We start from the raw sequence: 22,525 nt of genomic DNA on the forward strand, positions 1-22,525 counted from the left end.
TATCACAGCAGGCACCTCAGTCAAAACTTTCAGCTGAGTTTTTAATAAGATGAGACATTCATCAAGTCATTTACAGGTTATACAAAACAGTGGTAACGTTTCCAGCATGAAGCCTCTGCTGAAGGCAAACTGAGGAGTGAGTGAGGTCACTTTAGATTTAGTCTTCTGTTCCTGTCCTGCTACTCAAACACCGATCACCTGCAGTTAAACGCAGCTGAAGACATGACCGGCTCATACTGGCTGAGACGAACATGTTGTGGTCATCCATTTGTGATCATTTCTCCAACATGCCTCCACTTCTGTTAGTCTGTTAGATCAAAGTCCTTCCTCCCCACATGGCCACAGATTCTAGTTTTGGTGTTTGGTCACATGGGGCTCCTCCCACAGAAAGGCCAAGGTGGTGTATTATCTGAGCTGTGCCTCAGTGAGCGTTAGAGTTTGGAGAAGGTTATCGTCTTTGGACTCTTCTTCTCCATGGCAGCCTGAGCTGACTTCATCACATCCTGAGTCTGGAGCATGCTCATGTTCCACGTGGCCTGGAGGGACAAATGAGGTGGCGATTAGAGTCGGAAAGGGAAGCGTCATTCACACCACGATACTAATGGAAGATGAGCAGAAAAGCGTGCCGTTGTTATTGTCTTTATTTTGAAAGGGCATACGATGATCTCACCATGTAGTCCAGTCCCTCTGTCACGCTGTGGTCTCTGGAGTAGATGAGGTTGATTTTGGTCCCCTGCACAGCTACAGGGCTGCGACCGGCGATCTCCTCGGCCATCTCCAGAGCTCCAGCCATCATGGCTTCCTTATCTGCAAACACACGGCTGGAGACAAAATGTGGAGCATTTAAAGCAGCACTATAGCAAATAGAGCAGTAATGGCAATAAAAAAAACTGATATACGCAATAAATATGTCCAGGGGAGCCATAACTATCTGTACACAAAAACGGTGTAGTGCCTGTGGAGCAAATGCAGAATTCCTTTTTGTTATAAGACAAGCTGGCCCGGCGCTCAGCCCCACCTCCTTAACAGCAGGCTATGTAAAGAGGACAAGGATGTTTACGTCTGATACGCTGCACCACTGGCCCCATCTAGTGGCCGAACAAAGAATTGGAATTTGTGATAGTGCTACTTTAAAAATAAGGGGGGAGCTGCCGGTCTGAAGTGAGACCAGCTTGCTGGCTAACACACATTACAATGAACAACACTGATCCTGTCAGCGCTGTCGTCTCTGCTGTGGCTCGAGAGTTTAGCAATACATGCTGTTGCAGCTCATCACTTGTTGAGTGACTGATGGTAAAAACAACGACAGAAATGTGTAAGTGCATCATTCCGTGGATGGTTGACAGTCAGGTGTGTTTACCTGACGAGCCCGCTGCTCTTGGCTTCATCTGCATACATCTTCCTGGCCGTCAAAGCCAAGTCGTTCACCAGGCTGCAGAAACAACAACAGCATGGACTTAGAGCACACGTAAAAGGATTTGGAAATGTAACCTTGAAGGGGTTAGTCACTCAAACATGTTCCTATCAAGAGCTTTTATTTTTCTTCTTAAATGTTCTGTATATTTCCATCTTCAGACACGTCTCTACATCCCTCCACAGTCATATGAACTATCTTCAGGGCAGAGGAGAAGGATGAGGTGATGGTCTTTCCCCCCACAGAGCCTCAATCTCAACATCATGGAATCGTATCAAACTGTGAAAAAGACACTGACTCGTGTCTTTCTCTCTGCTGCACACACAGCAGTGCACAGCTGGTTGTTGTGTGGATCTGTGTAGCAGCTGCTCCGGTTGTTAAAGGGCTCAGTGTGTGGGAGCGATGTCCTGTACTCTCGTCACTTTTAAACGATTCACGCTCACATTCAAACAGACCGGCTACAGGCTCAACAGTGAGGAGGAGCAGAGGGTGTGTGTTTGATTTACTGAAGAGGTGTGTTTACCTGCGGCTGCCGATGACTTTAGGAAGTCTCTGCAGAGTCCCAACATCTGCGGCAAGTCCAATATCAACTTCCTGTGAAGCCAGAAGACACACTGATGAAGACTGTTGTAACATTATCTTCAAGTTTCATATCATGATTCATGATTTTTCACCTGTAGTCTTTACTACATAGGCGTTTATTTAAGTCTCACAAATGTAATTAAAAACCCTGTCCTTATTTCTATATTCTTAAACACTTGTCTGTATTTCATAATGTTTATTTCCCTATAATTAAACAGTGTGGTTGAGGATGATACAGGTTTTGTGAAAAATATTTTTTTACATGGAACACTGACATGTCAAATACACCTGAATACATCCCTCAAAGATACACAGATTCACAAATAAAATAATCAGAATGGAGTATAAAAATAAACATAAAGCCTTTTCCTTGACTGTCATCCTGTCAAAGTAAATTCCAACTTATTCTTGTTGTCTTTCACATGCTTGTTTTATTTTTCAGCTCCTTCATCTATTCCCATCTCTTCATCTAGAACCACACTCCCAAATGACCAGTGTTGGGTGCACATGAATGAACTCACCTTGATCTGGAACCAGGCGTCCTGGGTGCACAGGCGGATGTCACAGGCTGTGATCAAGTCCACACCTGCCACAGAGCACAACATCCACTGTGAACACGACTGTGTACTAACAACAGGAACTGCAGCAGCACAGTGATAGACATGATGTAACAAGTAACCCTGACCATGGTGGTCTAAACCTGGACCAGCTCTATGCAACAGGAAAACCAGAACCTTAATTCTCAATGCACCGATGCTTTCACTCACCCCCTCCGACGCAGGCTCCATGGACGGCCACCACAACAGGCTTTGGACACTACAGGGAGAAAATAATAGCAATAAGTAATTTCACAGACAATCAAATATATTTGGTGCCGTTCAAACAGACAATTATATACATTTAACTGCAGCTACTGATAATTGAATATTAAGTTCAGTCATTTTGAAGCATAATTACCAAACACTTCCTGTTTCAACCTTTTCAAATTAAATAATGTTGTTCTTTTCTTCATTTCATGTTATTAAACTGATCTTTAGGACTTTGGACTGATGCTTGGGCAAACAAGCATTAAGAGATTATAATTGTGGGATAAGGGGAATTATTATTATTATTATTAGACTATATGAATAATCAATTTATGAAGAAAACAAGTGGCAGTGCTTAATGTGCTAAACAGAGACACTCCTCAGGTCAGACCTTCTCAATGACGGAGAACGTCTCTTGATACTGGGCGATCTTCTGTCTGAGGTTCCAGGAAATTCTGGCAGTGTCGTCGCCCTGTGGCTGGAGTATGTCGCCGGCCATGTCCATCAGGTCAATACCTGGACAGTAACACAACACAGACAATATATCAACAACTCTATGACAAAAAACAAAATAATTTATCATTAAAAAAGTAAAAACAAGTGCCTGATACACACCAGCTGTGAAGATCTTCCCTGCTCCAGAAACCACCACCACTCTGCACTCTGGGTCTCCAGCTATTTCATTAAAGCAGTCCACCATCTCACTGGGAGAGAGGATCAAAAACAAAAGAACATCTCTGTCAGCATTTTCACATAGTAAAACATTTTTCAGTTCTTTTATCAAGTGTCCTTTGATTAAAAAGACAAGAATCTGCTCACAGTGAGCAGATTCACAACACAATAACACGCTCCATTTTAAGTCATGTGTAAGACAGCTGCTTTTTAAAATGTGAAAAAGAATAAATTGTCCAACAACTTGTACTCCACTAAATCTAACTTAAGTTTAATGATCCAAGGTATCAATGAGAACATTTCAGCATATTCAGTTCAGACAATAATTTATATAATATATTATAAGAGAAGAATAATTGCCCTGTGTTCATCTACCACAAATGATTGTATGTTTATTTAAACTGGCCGTGCCTCCAGAAGGCTTTGTTCATGGCGTTGCGTTTCTCAGGCCGGTGAAGCTCCACATGTGTGACGGACTCTGCCGGGTGGCTGATGGCCAGGGTGGTGTAAGGAGAGGTGTGGCCCACTGAAGACGACATGGCTCTGACAAGAGACTGACTGGACAGCCGCAAACTCCTGTCTGAGGTGAGAGAAGGATAACGAATAAGAATAAAACGCGCTGATTTAAACTGCAGCAACAGCACAAGACTCGCCTTTAGCACAGAGATAAATGGATTAATCTGGAAATAAATCTGAAAACTTATCTCTGATTAATAATCACTTTACTGCTTCTTTCAACAATATTCTCATTCCAGTTTTTCAAATGTTGAGGATGAGATCAATAAGTGTGATTGATTCTCTAGTGCAAAATGTTAAGATTTGGAGGGTAACACTCATGCAAAGAGTTTAACACAGGACTTCCACTGGTCTACAGCAAAGGACAATGACAAAAAAATATCTACATCAACTCATCTGCAGATTATTTTTAATGAATAATTTTGCATTACTACTACTTGATTATTGTCCATGCAAAGTAAGGTTCAACAGCTGGTATTTTAGTGCACAACATACAAAAATAAGCTCTTTGCATGTTGCATAAAGAAATCCTGACCTTTCACCTACATCGCCATTCACGCCTTCTGTTTACTTCACTGAAAGATATTTTAGTCACGAGTTAAGGGAAGTGAACAAACACGTTTAAACCTGTGTATAACACCAAGTCAGGTTTTATATATTTACCTAAATAACACAGCAGTCAAAACATAAAACATAACACACACGTACACCCACACACTCTCTCACACACACGACACTTACATTTCGTGAGAGTCGACCTGACAATGACTGACAACATCGCAGGTGTTCAGGTTGCAGAGTCCACAGTCTTATTAGATCAATAAACCTGCAGCAAACAGAGAAGTGACACAGATATTAGCCTGCTGCTTCACATTAGCCTGGATGCTAACTGCTGCACATAAACTACTACAGTCTCACCTGCGTTACAGTCCGAAGAGTCCGCTGGTGGTCAGAAAACCCGACAGAAGCAGACACACGGGACTGCGATAGAAAACAGAAGTTTTAGCTTTTATAAGTGCAGTCCAAGGTAAATAACCTTTATGTCAACTAGCTCGACTCAGCCTCCTTGTCAACCTGATACGGTGGCTGACGAGGCTCAAACTTGAGAGACGAAAAAGCGAATGTCAAAAGTCAGTAAATAATGTAGGCTACTGTGTGCACAGTCGAACCCTGCAGTTACCAGTTTATAAAACGGACCACATTTGAGACAATAACATTGTGTTTGAGTGGGACTCTGACCTCAACAAAACAAAAAGATACATTTTCAGCTACATCACTCAGTTAAATATCAACTATGTTAGTATTTAATTGAACACTCGCTGAATATTGGACAAACTTGGACAGTAGCCTGTACAAATGAGTCCTACATTTCATTGAAATCCTTCATTCTTAAATAACTCTGCTCTTCCTCGTATCGCTTTTTCTTTATTTAAAAATGTAAAATAAAATAAAATTAAAAAATGAAATATTGATGAATGTCATTGTGAATCTGACTTTTAACTTGAAGAGTGAAGTTTGGAAAGAATTTGTCTTTATTGTCTTTAGTAGTGAAACATTTAGAGGACTGAACTTTGCGGAGACTTTTTACCTTTGCACCTGCCTGATGTTGTGCAGCTTATTAACATCTTCTATATTCCTACTGTAACAGACTTTATGAGCCACTCAGCTACTGACCTAAACCCCATTGAACAGATCTGAGGTTAACTGGGACACCCACCACCAGTTTGATATATATTTGAGACAACAGGGTGAGTTACGTTCACTGAGGAGAGCTGTGGGAAATGGGTGAAGGCTCCAGTAAAAGATAAATAAGGGGACTGTGGAGGATCTTCTTCAGATGGGCTACTAAATCTTCTGAATCACCTTAACTTTCAACTGACAAGAGTCAAAGTCATCTTTAAGATTTTACTGAAATATACAAGTAGATAAAGAAAAACTGTGGCTGGGTTCATGAATACAGAAACTGACGTACAAGTAAAAGTCTCTTCTTCTTCTATAGTTCATGTCTTCTGCTGTGGGTGAAACTTGTGTCCATATCAAAGCCGTCTTCACTTTGGGCCACCCATTGTCTGGCACCTTGGGGAGCCACTGATGCTCACATTAACTGGTTTAACTGGTTATGTTTTTGTTTCTTTTTACCTTAGGCTACTCAAATTAAGTCAAGAGTTAAACATACATTTGTCAGTATATTGAATAAAACACAGACACATGGACAATAATACACAACAAAACCATTTTTTAAAACAGTTTTAAAAGTTAAAAGTAACATTCCAAAAAATGCTACATAACAGGTGCTTCAGGGTTTTTCTGGACAAGCTGTTTGTGGATGGGCCTGGGTGGTGCCGTGATGCGCGCGGCCTGCGATACAGTGAGTAGAGCGTGTGGTCCGTCAAGGGTGTCGTCGCTGATGGTCATGTCGTCCATCTGCTGATGCACCTGAAGCCTCAGCTGCTGGTTCTCTTGCCTCAGGGCCTGTTTCTGTTTCTTCAGAGTGTCTCGAACCAGCAGAGCATTTTCCATGCGAACCATCAACTTGTGAAAATTTTGAAACTCACATGTCTGCCACAGAGAGACGGAGAGGTCAGTGAGGTTGGCACTGTTGTATATAAGAGGACCAGGGAGACCTGACAGCTAGGATGGCAGCCTACCTGTCCTGGTTCCTCCCTCTCGGTCACAGAGGTTTCACTATCTGCAGCTGATGACAGTGACGATAAGGCCTCCCTGTGCTTGCTCTCCAGCTTTTGGCACATATCACCAACACGTAAAACCTTCTCACCCTGAAACAACAGAGATCAAGAAGACCAAACACTGAATACGTTATGCTGAAGTGAAACAAATCTCCTTGCACGGCCACAGGTGGTCAGGTGCTGTTCGGCAGCAGGAGTAGGCTATATTTAATAGGATGAAAAATAAGCAACCACCGTTTATTGAAGGCGAACAACGCGTTTCGCATGTAGCTTTATCAGGTTCCTGATGACGCTACACACTGCTTATGTTGCTTATTTTTCATCTTACTCAATATGTTACATCAGATGTGTCCGTTGACAGAGTGAGTGGTTTCACCTTGGCGATCACTGCCTGCAGTTTCTTGGTGGCGTTGTCGCTCCGTACACTGAGGCTGATGAGCTGTTTTCTCGCCACTGAGCGACTCTCGTTCAGCTGCTGGGAAAGCTTCTCTGCCTTTTTATTCACTTCGGCCCTGATGACCGTCAGATCTTGTTCCTCTGCCTGGTTTCTTGTCTTATTCTTGTTCAGCCCTTTCCTGGTTTGAGCGAGTAAGCGCTGAGAGTGAGGAGAAACATGAGGAGTTTTGGAGATTTGCTTAAAGTTGAGCACATGGGGAGACAGTCACATTATATCCTATCTGCAACCTGTGTTAAAATTATTATTTTATCATTCGAATTATAAGAGTCTCTGAGGATTGTTGTACTGTCCTCACCATAAGAAGCACTTAAATACAATGCAGGACAGTGTTATTAGATCAAGTCTGTGCTTTTCTGATTATTACTGGAAAAAACAGCTCCACTCTGTGACTCAAAAGTCCTGATAGTACATTAGAAAATGCAAAAACACAGCCATTGAAGTTGAAAAAAAGAAAGAAAATGTAATATAAATTATGATATCAAACCAAAATATGTCCCTGAATCATGTTATGACATAATAATTGTTTTGGGTTTTTTTTTGCACTGACCTTCAGCGCCTGAATTTTCTTCATCTCTTCAGCTTTTATTTCAGTGTCCCTCTGCCCTCTGTTGATGAACTTGTTCAGTCTTTCTTCCTTTTTGTGGCAGAACTGCACAGCCCCCCGCACTATTCTCCGGCGTCCAGGGGAGACTGCCTGTGCACAATGAGGTGAAGAGACAGGAGACGAAAGAGAAACAAGACAAGCCTCAGAGAGTCAGCCAGACTCAGCCAGGACACCACTGGGTACAGCTAGAGAGAATTGCTGCTGGGAGATACCTGTGCTTCAGCAGCCTGCTTGTACATTTTAATGCTTTCTTTGTACAGCTTGCCGATACTAGTCATCACTTTATTGTACTCCTGCTCCACAGAGGATATTGCGTCTACCAGGTGAACTGGTTCCTTCTGAGAGAGGGCAAACAGCCGCTTCCTGAGAAACACACACGGTTCAGACCGGAGGGGCAATGAACAGAACAGTGAACTCAATCCATAATTATCTTATAATTATCTCCCCTTGTACACAAGGAATTTGCACTTGACTTTTGGTCATATGAAGCATGTGGGGCGTTTTATGTCTCTATGCAGTTGCATTTTGACAATTTGTCATTGTTTTATGTCTCCTTGTAGTTGTAGTTGCCTTTTGCCTCTCTGCTGGAGAATTAAGTCTTGTTAAGTCTCTGTTGTTTTGTTTCCCTTTGTGGTGATTCTGTGAAGTGAATACACAGTGTAATTTGTCAGCAGTTACCAGATGAGAGCTTTAGAAGTACCTCACTCAGTGATGGAGAAGTTCTTTGTTTGGGATGTGACACCCTCACTATAAAATACTGTTGGAAAAAAAACAAGGACTCTGCCAAAATGGAAATTATTTTTGCGCTCTATATCACAGCTGTCTGTAGGGGGCGCTACAGCTCCTCAGCCTTACTCCTTGGTGTAGAACTCGGAGTTCAGCTGCTGCATGCTGTTCTCCCAGTGCTGCTGCACAGTCATCATCTGTGTTTCATGCAGGCCCCACAGACGCTCCAGGCGCTGCAGGTGCATCCTGTGCACCCAGTTGGACTGACGCGCCTTCTCCTGCAGGTCAAGCAACAGGTTCTGCAAAACAAACAAGCAGCAGGTAGGTAGTCCATTCAGAGTCAACAGCTTAATGTTCAGTGCAAGTGACTGGGTAGATGTCAGACAGCAGCTGTTCACCTGAATGACACTGTCCAGTCCGTCCATCTGACCCTCAAACGTCTGCCTGGAGGCAATGATGTCTTCACGAAGCTGAGGGTCTCGAGTCTGACGGAGGATGGCCCTCCAGCCCTCATTCAGCCTCAGCAGGTTTGCTGCTTTGCTCTTCTCCTCCTTCTCCAAATCGTCCTGGTTTTAAACAAGAGATGTCAAATGTAGATAATGAGCTACTCGGCACAAGTTTCCACAAATTTACTTTTCTTAGACAATTAACTGGTGCCGGCTTCCACAGGAAATTGGTGAATAGTGTGTGGACAGTTGAACTACTAATGAAAGTTAATTTTGTTCTTCAATTTTGTTTGTTTCTTCTTTAACTGTGAAGCACTTGGTGAAATCTGAATGTTACCCTGAGGCCCTGTGCGACTGACTCCTCTCTCTTCTTGGCCATCTCCTCCTCAGTCTGGGACTCTTCTCTCCCCATCTTTCCTCCTCCACCCTTCTTGGCTTTCTTTGGCATGATCCCTTCACACCCCTTGTCCTGGTGCCAAGGCTGCTTTGTTTAATAATCTGGCTGCTCTATAAAACATATCAGACATTCAAAATCAGACAGAAGCATGGTTTCTTGTTCTCTTACGTTAGGCTACTTCCCTTCAAGGTAAATAGCAGCTTGCTCTAAGTATTCACAGCCCCTCACTTCCACACTGCACCTGTTGAATAATGTTACACATCTAGCTTTGGGCAGTTAGGCTAATTTTAAAAAACAATATCTCATGCTGATCTTTATTCACATCTATGGGTTTTAAAAAGTGAAATCAGAGACTATGGAGACAGATTGCAATGAGAACTTTTTTTTTTTTTTTTAAGAGAGAGAGAGAGAGAAAGGGGAAAGAATTGTTTGTTGACAAGTTTATAAATGATTATCAAAACATTAAAAAACATAAGACGTCTACGTTGTAAACCTCCCAGCCGTTACGTAACTTGGCGTGCCACCATACGTTGAACCGGTGTGAATAATGTTTGAATGACATTACCCTATGCATTTAACCGGCACATTTTGAAAACACGCTGTAGACTCCACACTGCGTGAAGTGAAATACAGACTGTAGCATACACAAATTGTTTGTTTGTTTTACTCACCTGGAGAACTCGTTGATAAAATCCGCCTTGAAATTGATCAGACTTGTGCAGGAGGATTATCAGCAAGTGGCGTTTCCAATAGCAACAGCTTCGACTGGTCACGAACGCTGTGACGTCACGTCACCCTTCTCCAGACTCTTCTCAGCAGCGGTCAGCGCCCCAGCATCCATTCCTGTCCGACATCCTCACCTGTCCAGGTGTGTCATACAGACCACGGACCTCAGCTTTCACTCGACGGTTTCTTAGTAAAACGACATTGAACCTGCTACTTTTGGACCCATGGGTCGTATTTGTTCACACCTTTGTCTCTCCTGTTTTCTCTTCCTCCTCATAATATTTCCTTCCCTCCTTCTTCCTAATATGAATAATGTCCACTTCATTTTTTCTCAAATATTCCCATGTCCACATAAACATAATGTGGAGAATGTGAAAGAGAGATAATAATATCTCCTCAGTCCTCAGCTATGCACGGCTGGGTGGGTCACTACCAGAAAGGCATCCATCACCTGGACCTTCATATCAGGCAGGACCATATGGAGATGTCCTCTGAGGAGCGGGCCTCTGCTGACCAGCCCCACCCCGCTCCACCAGTCTGGCCTGGACCTGGGTGAGTTGGTACAGGAGTCCCTTGATGAGCTCCCTTAACCCAGAGTGCCACAAGACTCATAAGAGCTGGCACTGCAGGTCCTTCTCTCATGAGTCTGTGACTGTAGGTTAGGGACCTGGAGCCAGAGGCAGAGGGACATTGAAGGCTCTGATCTGCCCAAATATTTAACAATTTAAGCTTCACTTTTTCTCTGGTGAGCACAAAACAGTTCAAACCATGAAGTCTCCTTGATCCCATGACATGTTTTTAGATGAGCAGGAGGAGGTGCATGAGGGCAACACGTCTCCAAACTGTCTCATGTTGAAGCTAAACATTTCATGTTTCAGATTCAAACAGATGAATTGAACCCATCCAGCTGGTTTCTGGGATTTAACTACAGCCTGCTCCTTTCCTATTTTCATTTAGAGTAGAGGTGGAAGATGAAGAGGTGGTGGTGGGGGCATGTTTACAAATCCTCGTTTGGTCTTTTGTATTTTACGCTGTGCTTTCACATTTGCCGTTTGATGCTGAAAACCATGGCAGTGTAATCTCCCTGCATATTTCAGCTACAGTCATTTTGAGGCGGTAAACATTTAGCCGTCTTTCTGTAATATCAGAGGAGATCCAAGCATTTTGGAAGGAAGAGCAATTTTGGTACCTTGCTCCTGGGGTTGTCTTGGCCTGCGTTGTTAACTGCCTACGTTTGCATCTGAGAGGGAGTCAACAGCTGGCTGTGTTGCTGTCTGATTTAATGGTGAACAGACCGACAGTGGACTGGGAACATGTTATTACAATTCAGGTCTTACTAGTCAAAGATGTTGAGAGAACAGTAACATCTGAGATGTCAAATTGATAAAGATGGCACTGGGAACTTTAGGTTTTTTATTTTCTTAGAACAAAACATTTCTCCATTTTCATATCAGACATGGAGACGCACAACTGAATCTGCAGCAATTAAAATAACACAAAAAGAAATAAGTGGGCTATAATAAAAGTTTCAAAAGACAGCTCTTTACAAAACCACGTTGTCCACTGCCACTGAACCACCTGAGCATAAAACCTTCACATACGCTTCCTCACGTCAGGTTACTGTATAAGCATAATACAAAAAGTAAAAAGGACAACTTAATACCAAAGACACACAGGTACTAATACTCTAGAAACCACATCTGGGGCATAAATATCAAAATCTTAAATGCCCGTTAGCATTTGTTAAATCAGCTTCATATACCAAATATAACGTGGGATCAATTACATTGTGAACAATAATATCTCATTGATATTGAAGATCAATTTTCCCCAGGTGTGTTGCAAGCAGTCACGATCTAAGTACATGTGAACATGGGAATGGCAGACCAGTCATCATCATCATCATCATCATCATCTTCATCCTGGCTAAAGAGTGTGTTCAGTTGGCGTGCTGGACAGTGGAGAAGCACAGTTTGAGGGTGTAGGGGTAGGGGCCTGCTGCAAAAAAAGGGAGGAGAAAATCAGGCAACAATAAACTCGACTTGTTTGACCAATCAGTCGAATAATTATCTCTGAATTAAACCAATGACTGTTCACATCTTAACCAACCTGCTCTAGTCCAAGTTACTCCAGTGATTAAGATTAAGTGCCATAACTTTAACACTGTCTTGATTGTAAGGCTACTTTCAGATTATTACTGTACAATAGTCCCACTTAACTTTGTGTTATCTACCATATGTGATCTTGGATCTCATCCGTCTCAAGGTACCTGAACCAACAGCCACTGAAACCAGACTGTTGCCTTTTGTAAAAGCAGGGACAGACTGTTCAGCAAACACGTACCTGCGTTTTTCATCTGGAAGTGGTTCATCATGGCCAGGGCCTCCATGGCGTCGTTGATGGACTCCCACTCCAGCAGACCTGAAGCACTGCGGTCACTGGGCGCTGCACCACCTGGTGGTCAGAGGGGTCAACAGGGGTCAAACTTCAGGATCCTGCTCTAAGGCTTTCACACACTCCCAGTTCTCAAACACAAGAGTTTGTGCACCTCCACTTTTTATATTAGACATGTGTCTCGGCTGCTCTCATTTCTATTAAGGACTTTACAGGAACCACCTCACACAAACCTTCAAATAAGTAGAATCAAAGCTGCTTACTTTTTCCTGTGAACATTTTGACGTTGACGGGACACTTGACACCGATCTCATCACAAATCTGTAAAGAGCACAACATCTATTAACGATTTTTTATATACAAACGACAGCATGTAAAACACTTGAAACAGTTATTTAGTTTTAAAAAGACTCACATGTATATTGTGAATGAACAGTTCAAGTGAAATGCCCACAGAGATGAGATGAGTCAAACTCCCATCATACACATTTCTTTCTACTGACCTGAGAGAACACCTCTGGAGTGACATCTGGCTGGGCATTGAAGAAGTGCAGTACATTGCTTGGGTGCTGGATGCGGTTTTTGGCTGCCTGTTCTGGTGAGGTGAACCTGTTGTTCCTGGAGCCATGGAAATCCTTGAAACTGCTTGTGCCATCGTCCAGCTCATAGCACTGACCGGGTACGATGGCTTGCTGCTTGGACACACTGTGGGGAGAGATAATTATACATTTACTTTTTATGGCTCCTCCAATATTCTTAAAAACTCCACAGCAGGATTCACTGCTCGTGGACAACAAGAACTGCTTTGGGAGCAGGGCGGGTTAAACTCACCACACATTCAATTTCTGTCCAAAGAGGAAGTTGTTGTTGAGATGAGTGATAGCACGATCCACTGCATAGCAGTCTCCCATTTCCACCATGGCAGCCCCTGGCTTGCTCTTCATGAATTTCACCTGTGGAAAAGCGTCAGAGGACAGGATTGACCAGCTTTCTACAGAACAGTGGCACCCTGCTTCAAAGAGACAAAGATTCATTTGCACACACATTGCCAGGTGTGAGATGACAGTTTGATGGTTCATTATCAGCTTGTCAACATTCCTGATCTTTATCAGCAGGATGAGGAAATAAAGAGATGAAACTTGCTACTATTTTAAGAGCAACTACTCAGAGACCCATGACAACGGCTTCTTTCAGCAGAAACACATGGGATTTTAAATGGCGAATTTAGAACAGATCCTAACCCTGTTCTCATAAAACTGGAATGACTTCACTTGCCCTTTGATGGCACATTTCTCCCTGGTGCCAACAGCTGGAACATTCATTTTTTCTCACCGTGCACAATATGTCCCTTTATCTCTTGTAAATACATTTCATTAATATGTTTGACACCAAATTTATAGTTGTAATTTTCTGTCTGTATATTAAATCACATAGATTTAATCTCTTGTATGAAATTAAATGTGTGGTACATTTCAGTGACGCCCTCTCCCTTCCCATCAAAGACAGACACATTCAAGTTTCAGACACTGACCCGCTCTACATTGCCATAGAGACAAAAGATATTGAAGACACGGTCGGCATTCATCTTGAGAGGATCCAATCCGTACACCATGACCACTGGAGAATCAGCGTGGGCACCATACTCGCCAGGTGGAGGGGGAGGTGGTCCGTAGCCTGGCCCGTAGCTTCTTCCCCCTCGCCCTCTCATCGGCGGCCCCATACGCCGACCTTCATAGGGCGGGGATCCGTAGCTCTCATCATAGCCGTGGTAACCACCTCCTGAAGAAGGAGACGGGGAGTAAATGAAGAGAAAATAAAATATTAATCGAGCAGGACAACAGTTGCAACACTAACACTAGTTATGAAGATTCTGGTCCCTGCTTTATAAACGCAGATGTGTATGTAGCCTAATTACAAATGAAAACACAGCACCACTTAACTGCCACTGTGTGGAGGACCCAGTTACCAACTGGTTAGTCAACCCAAATGCATCAGGTTTACAATCTAGACTGTCTACATAGAAAACGGGTAATGAAATAAGAGGGTATGCTGTGTGTTGAAGCTTGCAAGAGTCCAGAAGAGGTGTGCCTTACCGTACTCTGGAGGGTGATCGCCCAGCAGAGCAGGCTGTCTCTGGCGCTTGTTGGGGTTGGCATTCACATCCTCTATAAGAACAGGAGGACAAAAGAGAAGGGTAGAGAAAGGGGAAAAAAAGATAAATATGACAACGAGTGACTGCAAACAAGGCTGACTGCAATCTGTACATGACAATGGGATGCCTAATCCCTTTAAAATACTGGATGCATTATGGTTAACTGACAGTGTTGTCAAAGTCTGCCTCAGACTGCACACCATAGAGTAGATTGTTTATTGTTAGGGAGGCTTTATAAAAAAGGGACTTCATAGTAACACCTGAGATACATACATGCATAGATGCAAGATTGATACATCTTGCCTCTAGGACTAAAACCAGCCACCATAACTCTCACATTACACTCCAGGCAGGCTACAACAGTTAAACCTAGGGGCTGACATTATCTTAGCAATGGGCCTTCATCTTCATTGAAATTAGTTGGGGGAAATAGGGAGGGGGCATGGGAATGTCACAAATGGCAAGACCAGTATTAGGTTCTCAGGAAATGGCCCTAAAATGAAAGTCTGAAAACACCCACAAGGTAAACCCTTAGCATCTAAAGAGGAACAGGGAAATGGAAAAGATGGGTGGATTGTTGGTGATCTAGGAAGTGAAGAGGGTTCAAGTTATCAAGCAGTCACTCTGGATAAGTGTCACAAAATGGCTAAATTTATAAATAAAGTTTGTACGCTCACACACACACACCTGCATTGCTCCCATTGCCATCTGCATCTCCATCTGTACAGGTACACAATAATCACAGACAATCAGAATGGAAGCCAGGTTAAGCAAATTAACATTTTTGTTTTTTTCCCCCTATTTCGGGCAAATGTGAAATTACCCATTTAATAACAAAAGACTGACGTAAAACCACTAATGACAAAGCTGTCTGTCCTCACATAGTAAAAGCAGTTTAGGATAAATGTGGACCAAAAACAAATCAAAGAAACGTCAAACTACAAAATACGGATGGCTTGGTACCTCTGCAGGTAACCAGCCAGGCTCTTGCCGACCCTACAAGCAATTTGGCAACAAAAATAGCAAAACATCAGCAGCCACTGTGGCTTTTGGATGAAAAGCTTTGCTGGCTTTGCAGGTATGTGCTGGTTTCTAACAAATTCATCATTGATTAAGCACACCCCACAGGAATTAATAAATTCACACCCTTTCCCCAGAGTAAAAATCAGGATTTAATTCCCACATTAACTGTTACAAATTTGTGGAACCACACCCAAAGATAAGATTCCTGATGGCCGTAAACTGCCAACAGAGGGAGTGACGAGACATACATAGCAAACACACACACAGTAGTTTTGAGTGACATTAGAGATGCAGGCTCTGAGAGAACCACAACCATCACCCTCTTCCAGAAAGAGAAAGATACAGCCTGTATGAGGAGGAAAAATGGAGTCATATCAGTCTTGTGTGGCGATGTTGGGTGCTGGGCTTTGGGGGTCATGTCGTGCTGTGCAGTTATGTTCCCTGAGGAGGGTCTTGATTTACTTACTGCATGCTTACAAACAGTGGGAGGAAGACATTTGCAGAAGTAGTTCCACCACTCTCCACTCAATTCATTTCATCCCATACTCTTATCCATTTCCTCTTTTGGTGAAACAACTCTCCACCTCAGGATCGATTTCTGGTTTAATCAAGTTGAAACGCCCACTGGCGGGGTGGTTGGCCGTTTGGCTGACGTTTCCATCCTTTTTGTTCCTTTTTGGAATAGTCCGCTTACCGCCCACTGGTAGGCCTTGAGGCTGCCATAGAGCACATTTCAGTTGGGAAGCCGGCTCCTCTTAGCCGCAAATTGCCAAACCTGCATCACATGGAAGGTGTTACACAGGTTCTAGAGACTTTAGAATATTTAGAAAAAAGCTGCACTCAAAAAAGGGAAAGCTAAACAGGGATGCAATGTAGTAAGAAAATCAGAGGGAGGAAAAGATGAAGAGATGAAGAAAAAGAGCAAGAGAGAAAAGCTGAATTCCATGTGGGAGAAACACATAAGGGTAAAACCAAAAATGGGCCTGACTGGGCTCTGAGTGTACTTGATGGTGTTGTCAGCAGTGTCTTGTCTTCATCAGTTGTCTTGTGTTGTCTCCAATGTGACTGGCTACAGCTCGATTCGGGCGTGTAAGTTGGTACGGCATCAGCAAGTGTCAGTGTGCTGCTCAAATGTTTTGTTTTCGTGATGACAAGCGTGACGAGCAACGCGGCCCGTGACAGTACAGGAAGGGCCGAGGCTTTAAACATGTGATCTTGGTCGACTGGTTAATATCAGTATGCGTCATCTGTTGTACTGATGTCTGTCACTACTTCTGTTTGGTGGATGCTGTGTCTTCGCTGGTATCAGTCTCCATTTGGTGTAGACAGTGGGGGTTTGTAGATGCAAGCTTTGGCCTGCTTCAATGTGTGATTCGCTTGTGTCTCAAAATGAAAAGAAAGCAGGACGGGGACAATGAAGGGGGAGGGACCAAGTATAGCTCAGTGCCCAAAACTCCCCTCCCTCTAGAAGTGTGCGTTGTCTTCGTGGCTCTTGTGCTGGGATGCAGAGATGAGGAATGAGTGGTATATCAGTCCTACATCGGCATGTTGAGTGGGAGGTGTCTTGTAGCGTATCCCCTTGTGTCTCTGGGGACATTTGGCCCTCTGTATGATAGTGGTTGTGTCCTCACTGAAGAAGTGGATACTGGAGATGGTGGTTGCTGAGTGGTGATGTTGTCAGCATGTATTCTGCCTCTTAGCACAAGTCCTGTCCTGTGCATGTTTTGTAATTGATCACTGATGTATTAGGAGGAGATAAGGCATTACATGATGTTGCAGATGCAGCCTGTTGACTGATGCTGGTCGTTGCCTCTGTTCTCACTTCTCAGACAAATCTCACAACAAAATTAGTTACAGACTAGGCTGTCTGACCAGCTGCTCCTGTCAGAACCACTTTGTTTTACTTTATTTTGGTTGTACAGAGGGGAACCGACTGTACAATGCCATTTGTTTTGGTTAGATTAAAAACAATCAACAATCAATTGGAGAATTTGATGGTAGAAGTTAGGTGGCAGTGGCAAAGACCACGATCAGTTTGGGCAAGGAAATTTGTGTCCACAGACCTAAATGTTGATAACAAACATCACCTATTAAAAATGGGTGATAACACTGGAAGTTTAAACTTTGAGCTAATGCACCTTTTTTCCACTCAAGGGACCCCAAAAATTGACAGGTATGGTAAGAAAGGCAGGAACAGCAAATGCTGACAACATGATACATCTGTCATGAAGACAAAGTTATAGTGTATAAAGGGGGATCTTGAACATGTCACTTAGCCCCACCAGACAAAAAAGCACATATTCTCTGTCTCAAGCTGCTTCTATAACAGAAACACAGGATTTGAACTAAATATGTCAAATTCTCATTTAGTCTATTTTATCACTTGCAGTAAAATAATATTTCACTGCAACTTTTTACATTTACTGCTAAGTAAAATAAAATTAATCTTCAAACACTATTACTACTAGTTGTATTAACCCACTGAAGACTGACAGATCAGACAGGAGGCCTCTTAATGTCTATGCACTTTGCAACAGCAAAGAATTCATATAGTAGTTAGATCACAACTGTCTACAAAGATAAAATGATCTAAAATGGCCAGTCGTCCAGCAAATAAAAACATGTCATTAGTAAGTAAATCTAAACAACTTCATACCGGGACAAACTAAATGCTCTTCAAGAGCAACATGTGTTTCTGTCTGCAAATGTGTTTCTGCCATTCCCACCACACAGCCGAGTTGTTGTTGGTAGTTCTCTGGAGTTAAGGTTTTTACAATTATCTAACCCATCTACTAATCACATCATGCTTCTAATTCACACTTTTCACTCCTGCTTATGAAGCCTGACTGTAGTGTGTATTGAGAAGTGTCAGAATACGACCCAAAGCAACACTTCAGTCATAATGCCACGCAAGTTCTCCCAAAATATAACATTTGATTAATTGGGTACATATTCAAATCCATCTACTTAGTAGCATTATCAGTGACAAGTGTTGTCTGCATCTTCCCATTAGCTTGCTTGCTGAAACTCCACACAGTGGCAGTAAGAGTACTTAACACTATCAGGCTTCTCAGCTACAAGAGTAGTGGGTTGGGAGTTTGAGGTTTTACCTGGACCTCCCAGGTTGGGGTTCGTGTAGTCCCAGGTATCTTGGTCATTCTTGAACACATTCAGGCGAGTGGGCTGTGGGAAAAGAAGTTCATATGAATACACTACACCAACCACAACTTATGCGTTAACCATACGTTGTGTCAACTTGTAAACACGGTGTGTTGCAGTAGTACCTTAGCATACTCGATCTTCAGCGTGCAGCAGCCAGAGTAGATGTCTGCACCATTAAGTGATGCCTTGGCACGCTGGGCACTTTGCACAGAGTCAAATGTGAGGACATGGTTAAGGACAAAACAGGATTCACAAGGTTATCTTGATGGCCGACTACCAAAACCCATGAAGGATAAAATAATAAAACCTGCACATGTCTGTCTTAAGTTCTCCAGAGACCTGGGGATGAGCCATGTAATGATAACTTAATTTATATAGCACCTTTAAAAACACAGGTAACAAAGTGCTTGATAAAACATGTAGAGATCACAGAAGACAAATAACAAAAAGTGTCATAAAACCATAGGAAATGAACGGCCCAAGCAATACAGCAACACAGGCAATACGATGTGCAGGGTTCTTGTTTTCCTCATGCAAAGCAAACATCTGTGACTGCTTTTGAGCATCTGTGAAATTTGCCTACATGTTCCAGAACAGTCTATACATGAAACAGGTGTTGGAAATTGCCACCACACTATCCGTTTGTTCAGTTAGAACTAGCGGTGCTGTGGGAATACACCAGTATTCAAACGGAAGGTCATCTCCATGTCAAACAGCACCCATAGAAAAGGATATTCAACCATTGCCTGGACGCCGTTCTTCCTGAAGATGACGATTCTCTGGACAGGACCACAGTTGTTGCAGATAGTGTAAAGGACATCCTGTGAAAATGTACAAAATTTAACAAACCGTCATGAACTGATGTCTACAGGCAACAATTTGATTTTGCCTTAGAATTTCATTGTTTATGCACATCATTTTTTCCCTTTTCACAAAGAACCCATTAATGACATTCTACTCAATTAAATAGTTTACAAGATGTCATAAAATAGTGCATATGTAGTAAATATCTGGTAGATTGACAAGGAAGATCTTAAATTGCAGTCTGTATTGTAGCTGTGCTCGTAGCATCCAGCTGACATTCTTACTATGCAACATGTTTTCAGCACAACTTTGAGCCAAAATCCAGCACATACAAATTAGAAAATACTGGCCAAATTTAATTAAAAATATTTACCGTAGTGATGGGGTAGATTGGATTCATGATGGTGAGCAGAAGAACATTGTTAACACTTCTCGAGTCGTCCGAGTCGCCCGGTCTGGAGATCTTCTGGCTAGTGGAGTAGTTGATAAAGGCTGGGTGGCCAGCAATGTAAACTTGGTTGTCTGCAGCGTAGGTTACAGCTGTGGATGATCCGTTCATGTCTTCATACTCCACCAGTGCCTGACGCTTCTTGGGCATAACCACCACATAGCTGAAAACAAAAGTAATGGTGGGCTTAGATAAAATGGCAGATACTACAAAGTCAGTTGGACCAATTTTGTAGCTAGCTGCCTTTAAAAACGTTGTTCTTAATGTCATGTCTTTTCTAAACCCCATGTTGGTTTGTCCGTCAAAGTTAGAAATCCATGTAGAAGAATGTCACCCCCCTCCTCTACGCAGATGAAGTTGCTTTTTTTTTTGTTCTACCTGATTGCTCCAAATTCTTGCAAAGCCTCCACAAGGTCGGCTTCTGTGACTCCGTCCACCAGCCCCCGGACATGCACCACAACAGAGGGAAGGGTCTTGTGTGGATCCTCATATCCCTGTGTCAAAGAAAACATGATCAATTCTCACGCAATACACTTAGTCAACTATGCAAGTAGTTTGTGGTCACACTGACCTTGAACACAGAATCTAGGTAATAAACAATTCAAGACAAAAATTTAAGAAATTCCCTTGCTGAGATATTGCATCCATGAGAATGGGTTAAGAACAGAACAACCTGATCTGTGGCTGTTTCTGGCACAGGCATAAAAAGCAACCAGCTGCCTGTATGCACCACCTCAACTGATATCAGACATTTACACTGTGATAGTTACAGCCAATACAGATCAGCCACAGATTTAGGGAATGTTGTTACTTAGGATGGTTAGCCAACTACAATGACAGAAAATAGGCACTGCATCCCTTTTCATGATAACAATGTCTTGTTAACATCCTTTATGTTATGTGCCTAACAAATAAAAAATTGTGCGCAAGTCAGTCGTTCTGCATTTGCCAACAAAAATAAATCCTTTGTCCACAGTTTTATGAGGATGTGTTAGCTTAGCAAACAATATGTACTTGACTCAGTTCTTAAAATTCAGGAAAACCATCTTGCTCACTTGTTGCAAAAAGCAGTTTTCATTACTTATCCTGGGAACTTTATATGCACCTAACATCTGCATTAGGGTCAATGACGTGATGCAACTGGTATTTTCTCATAGAAATATTACAGGAAAATAAGTCTGGACTCAAATGTGGAATCAATGTTATCCACTTCTTCATTGCAACACTATGCTCCTTGACACATACTATTTGTCACACATGTCAACACATGTTAGCTGTGTTTTTCCTGCTCAGCATCGCCAAAATGCATTAAAACTTAAATAGACAAATATATCTAAATTAGATAGAGGTATTTTAAATATCTAATAAAACGGGAATTTCTTAATTTCCCATCTTGCCAACCCTTAATCTGATGCCACTGAATCGTCAAGAAGAGATTCTGGACTTGAATCTACTTTAGGTGAACCAAAATCATATGTGGAGATAGTGCTGTTATCCAGTCCTCGTGTTTAGCATGGGTGTTAGCAAAACTACCATGTGTTGCACTGCAGTTGATTTATCAATGGATGCGGATTTTAAGTTTTACTGTTATTCTTTTAAGTGGCTTACTAACATCTTTCTTTAAGATGAATGAGCACGCCTCCTGCTTTATGAGGCAAAGAGCATGTGGAACTCGTAATTTGGCGGTTTTATTCGCCGATAGGGTCACTTTGATTCTCTTTCCTTGGCCAAGCTCCCTTTACGCAAACCTTTAATTAACCTCGCATTGCTCTCCAGCTGGGGGAAGGGGCCGTTAATTGCCCTGGTGACCTGTGTTTAATTTAATCGGCATTCCCCCTGATCTAAAACATTACTCTTGTTTTTAAAAGTACTCAAACTCTATGTGCAACCAAGACACACATGGCTCAAACACAAAGCAGAGGCTGGTTTGATGCTGACCGGTCTAATCTGATCATGAGCACGGTTATGTACGTTAGCTCGAAGCTAGCAGGCAGCTAACGTTACCGGCGCTAGAACAAAGCCGGGCTCAGACGAGGCCCAGCCGGGGAAACCGCCCTCCGAGGAGCCCACTCACACTGTACAGCACAGCCACCCTGACGAAATTTCCCCGTGTCCACCCCACAAATACTCAACATTGACCCGTTTAAGTTCATGAGAAGACGAGCCATGAACCACAACCTTTCGCTCTCCAACACATTTGACGACCTGCGACGCGTCGTGAGTTTTTTTTTTCCCCCAACGCGCATTTCAATGAATTAAAATCCACCGAGACGACTGTTACCGGGCCGGGCGGGTGCATTGTGCAACTTAAACTATTCCCCAATGCTACCCACACAAAACCAACTCACCGTGGCCATTCCGTCGGTTTTCTGTCTCTTCGTTGCCCTGCCGTCTTCGCTGTAATAACGGCTCGCTGCAGTAGCCATGTTGTCCCGGTTAAAAAGGATGGTGGTTGTGACGATCAACTGAAATGGACGGAAAAGTCAAGAAAAACGAAGCTCGGGTTTCC

General features: G+C 42.7%; 3 protein-coding genes across 5 annotated transcripts; all 3 read right to left on the bottom strand.

Moving 5' to 3' along the window:
- Window positions 1-20: 20 nt before the first annotated feature.
- On the bottom strand, window positions 21-5,102 carry ech1 (enoyl CoA hydratase 1, peroxisomal). Of its 2 annotated transcripts, none has more exons than XM_085795665.1 (11): window positions 4,909-5,102; window positions 4,732-4,816; window positions 3,886-4,054; window positions 3,418-3,506; window positions 3,194-3,318; window positions 2,764-2,812; window positions 2,518-2,582; window positions 1,938-2,008; window positions 1,361-1,432; window positions 671-821; window positions 21-536 (listed from the first exon to the last, which is right to left on the bottom strand). In XM_085795665.1, the coding sequence occupies exons 2-11, from the start codon at window positions 4,766-4,768 to the stop codon at window positions 432-434; spliced, it is 933 nt and encodes a 310-aa protein (XP_085651791.1). In that variant the 5' UTR covers window positions 4,769-4,816; window positions 4,909-5,102; the 3' UTR covers window positions 21-431. The 2 variants fall into 2 exon arrangements, with proteins under 2 accessions (XP_085651791.1, XP_085651792.1); XM_085795666.1 differs by having other exon boundaries at window positions 4,918-5,101.
- A 921-nt stretch (window positions 5,103-6,023) lies between these two features.
- Window positions 6,024-9,542, bottom strand: LOC146976140 (dynein regulatory complex subunit 2-like). The gene is made up of 10 exons (XM_085794476.1): window positions 9,486-9,542; window positions 9,248-9,379; window positions 8,863-9,030; window positions 8,594-8,763; window positions 7,951-8,101; window positions 7,682-7,828; window positions 7,054-7,272; window positions 6,615-6,767; window positions 6,275-6,522; window positions 6,024-6,066 (listed from the first exon to the last, which is right to left on the bottom strand). The coding sequence occupies exons 2-10, from the start codon at window positions 9,356-9,358 to the stop codon at window positions 6,039-6,041; spliced, it is 1,395 nt and encodes a 464-aa protein (XP_085650602.1). The 5' UTR covers window positions 9,359-9,379; window positions 9,486-9,542; the 3' UTR covers window positions 6,024-6,038.
- Window positions 9,543-11,490: 1,948 nt separating this feature from the next.
- LOC146976141 (heterogeneous nuclear ribonucleoprotein L-like) lies at window positions 11,491-22,472 on the bottom strand. Of its 2 annotated transcripts, XM_085795668.1 has the most exons (14): window positions 22,365-22,472; window positions 20,395-20,510; window positions 19,942-20,179; window positions 19,498-19,585; window positions 18,887-18,981; window positions 18,713-18,785; window positions 15,267-15,299; window positions 14,521-14,592; window positions 13,959-14,206; window positions 13,259-13,380; window positions 12,931-13,132; window positions 12,691-12,748; window positions 12,377-12,487; window positions 11,491-12,031 (listed from the first exon to the last, which is right to left on the bottom strand). In XM_085795668.1, the coding sequence occupies exons 1-14, from the start codon at window positions 22,440-22,442 to the stop codon at window positions 11,973-11,975; spliced, it is 1,593 nt and encodes a 530-aa protein (XP_085651794.1). In that variant the 5' UTR covers window positions 22,443-22,472; the 3' UTR covers window positions 11,491-11,972. The 2 variants fall into 2 exon arrangements, with proteins under 2 accessions (XP_085651794.1, XP_085651795.1); XM_085795669.1 differs by lacking the exon at window positions 15,267-15,299.
- Window positions 22,473-22,525: the final 53 nt, after the last annotated feature.

This window comes from Trachurus japonicus, chromosome 13 (assembly GCF_045865225.1).
Source record: "Trachurus japonicus isolate A0001 chromosome 13, Traja_1.0".
NCBI classification, from domain to species: Eukaryota; Metazoa; Chordata; class Actinopteri; order Carangiformes; family Carangidae; genus Trachurus; species Trachurus japonicus.

Bases quoted from the DNA above. Each gene is read 5' to 3' on its own strand.
- ech1 (XM_085795665.1), bottom strand. From the start codon at position 4,768: ATGTTGTCAGTCATTGTCAGGTCGACTCTCACGAAAT. The intron at 2,813-3,193 runs GTCTGACCTGAG...TTCTCCCTGTAG, and splicing joins CGTTCTCCGTCATTGAGAAG to TGTCCAAAGCCTGTTGTGGT. The intron at 537-670 runs GTGAGATCATCG...TTGTCCCTCCAG, and splicing joins CAGAGGGACTGGACTACATG to GCCACGTGGAACATGAGCAT.
- LOC146976140 (XM_085794476.1), bottom strand. From the start codon at position 9,358: ATGCCAAAGAAAGCCAAGAAGGGTGGAGGAGGAAAGATGGGGAGAGAA. The intron at 7,273-7,681 runs GTCAGTGCAAAA...CCTCACTCTCAG, and splicing joins AGAAAATTCAGGCGCTGAAG to CGCTTACTCGCTCAAACCAG. The intron at 6,067-6,274 runs GTAGCATTTTTT...TGGCTCCCCAAG, and splicing joins AACCCTGAAGCACCTGTTAT to GTGCCAGACAATGGGTGGCC.
- LOC146976141 (XM_085795668.1), bottom strand. From the start codon at position 22,442: ATGGCTACTGCAGCGAGCCGTTATTACAGCGAAGACGGCAGGGCAACG. The intron at 19,586-19,941 runs GTAAATATTTTT...ACATTTTCACAG, and splicing joins CAATCTACCCCATCACTACG to GATGTCCTTTACACTATCTG. The intron at 15,300-18,712 runs GTAAAACCTCAA...GTACCTGTACAG, and splicing joins CCCCAACCTGGGAGGTCCAG to ATGGAGATGCAGATGGCAAT.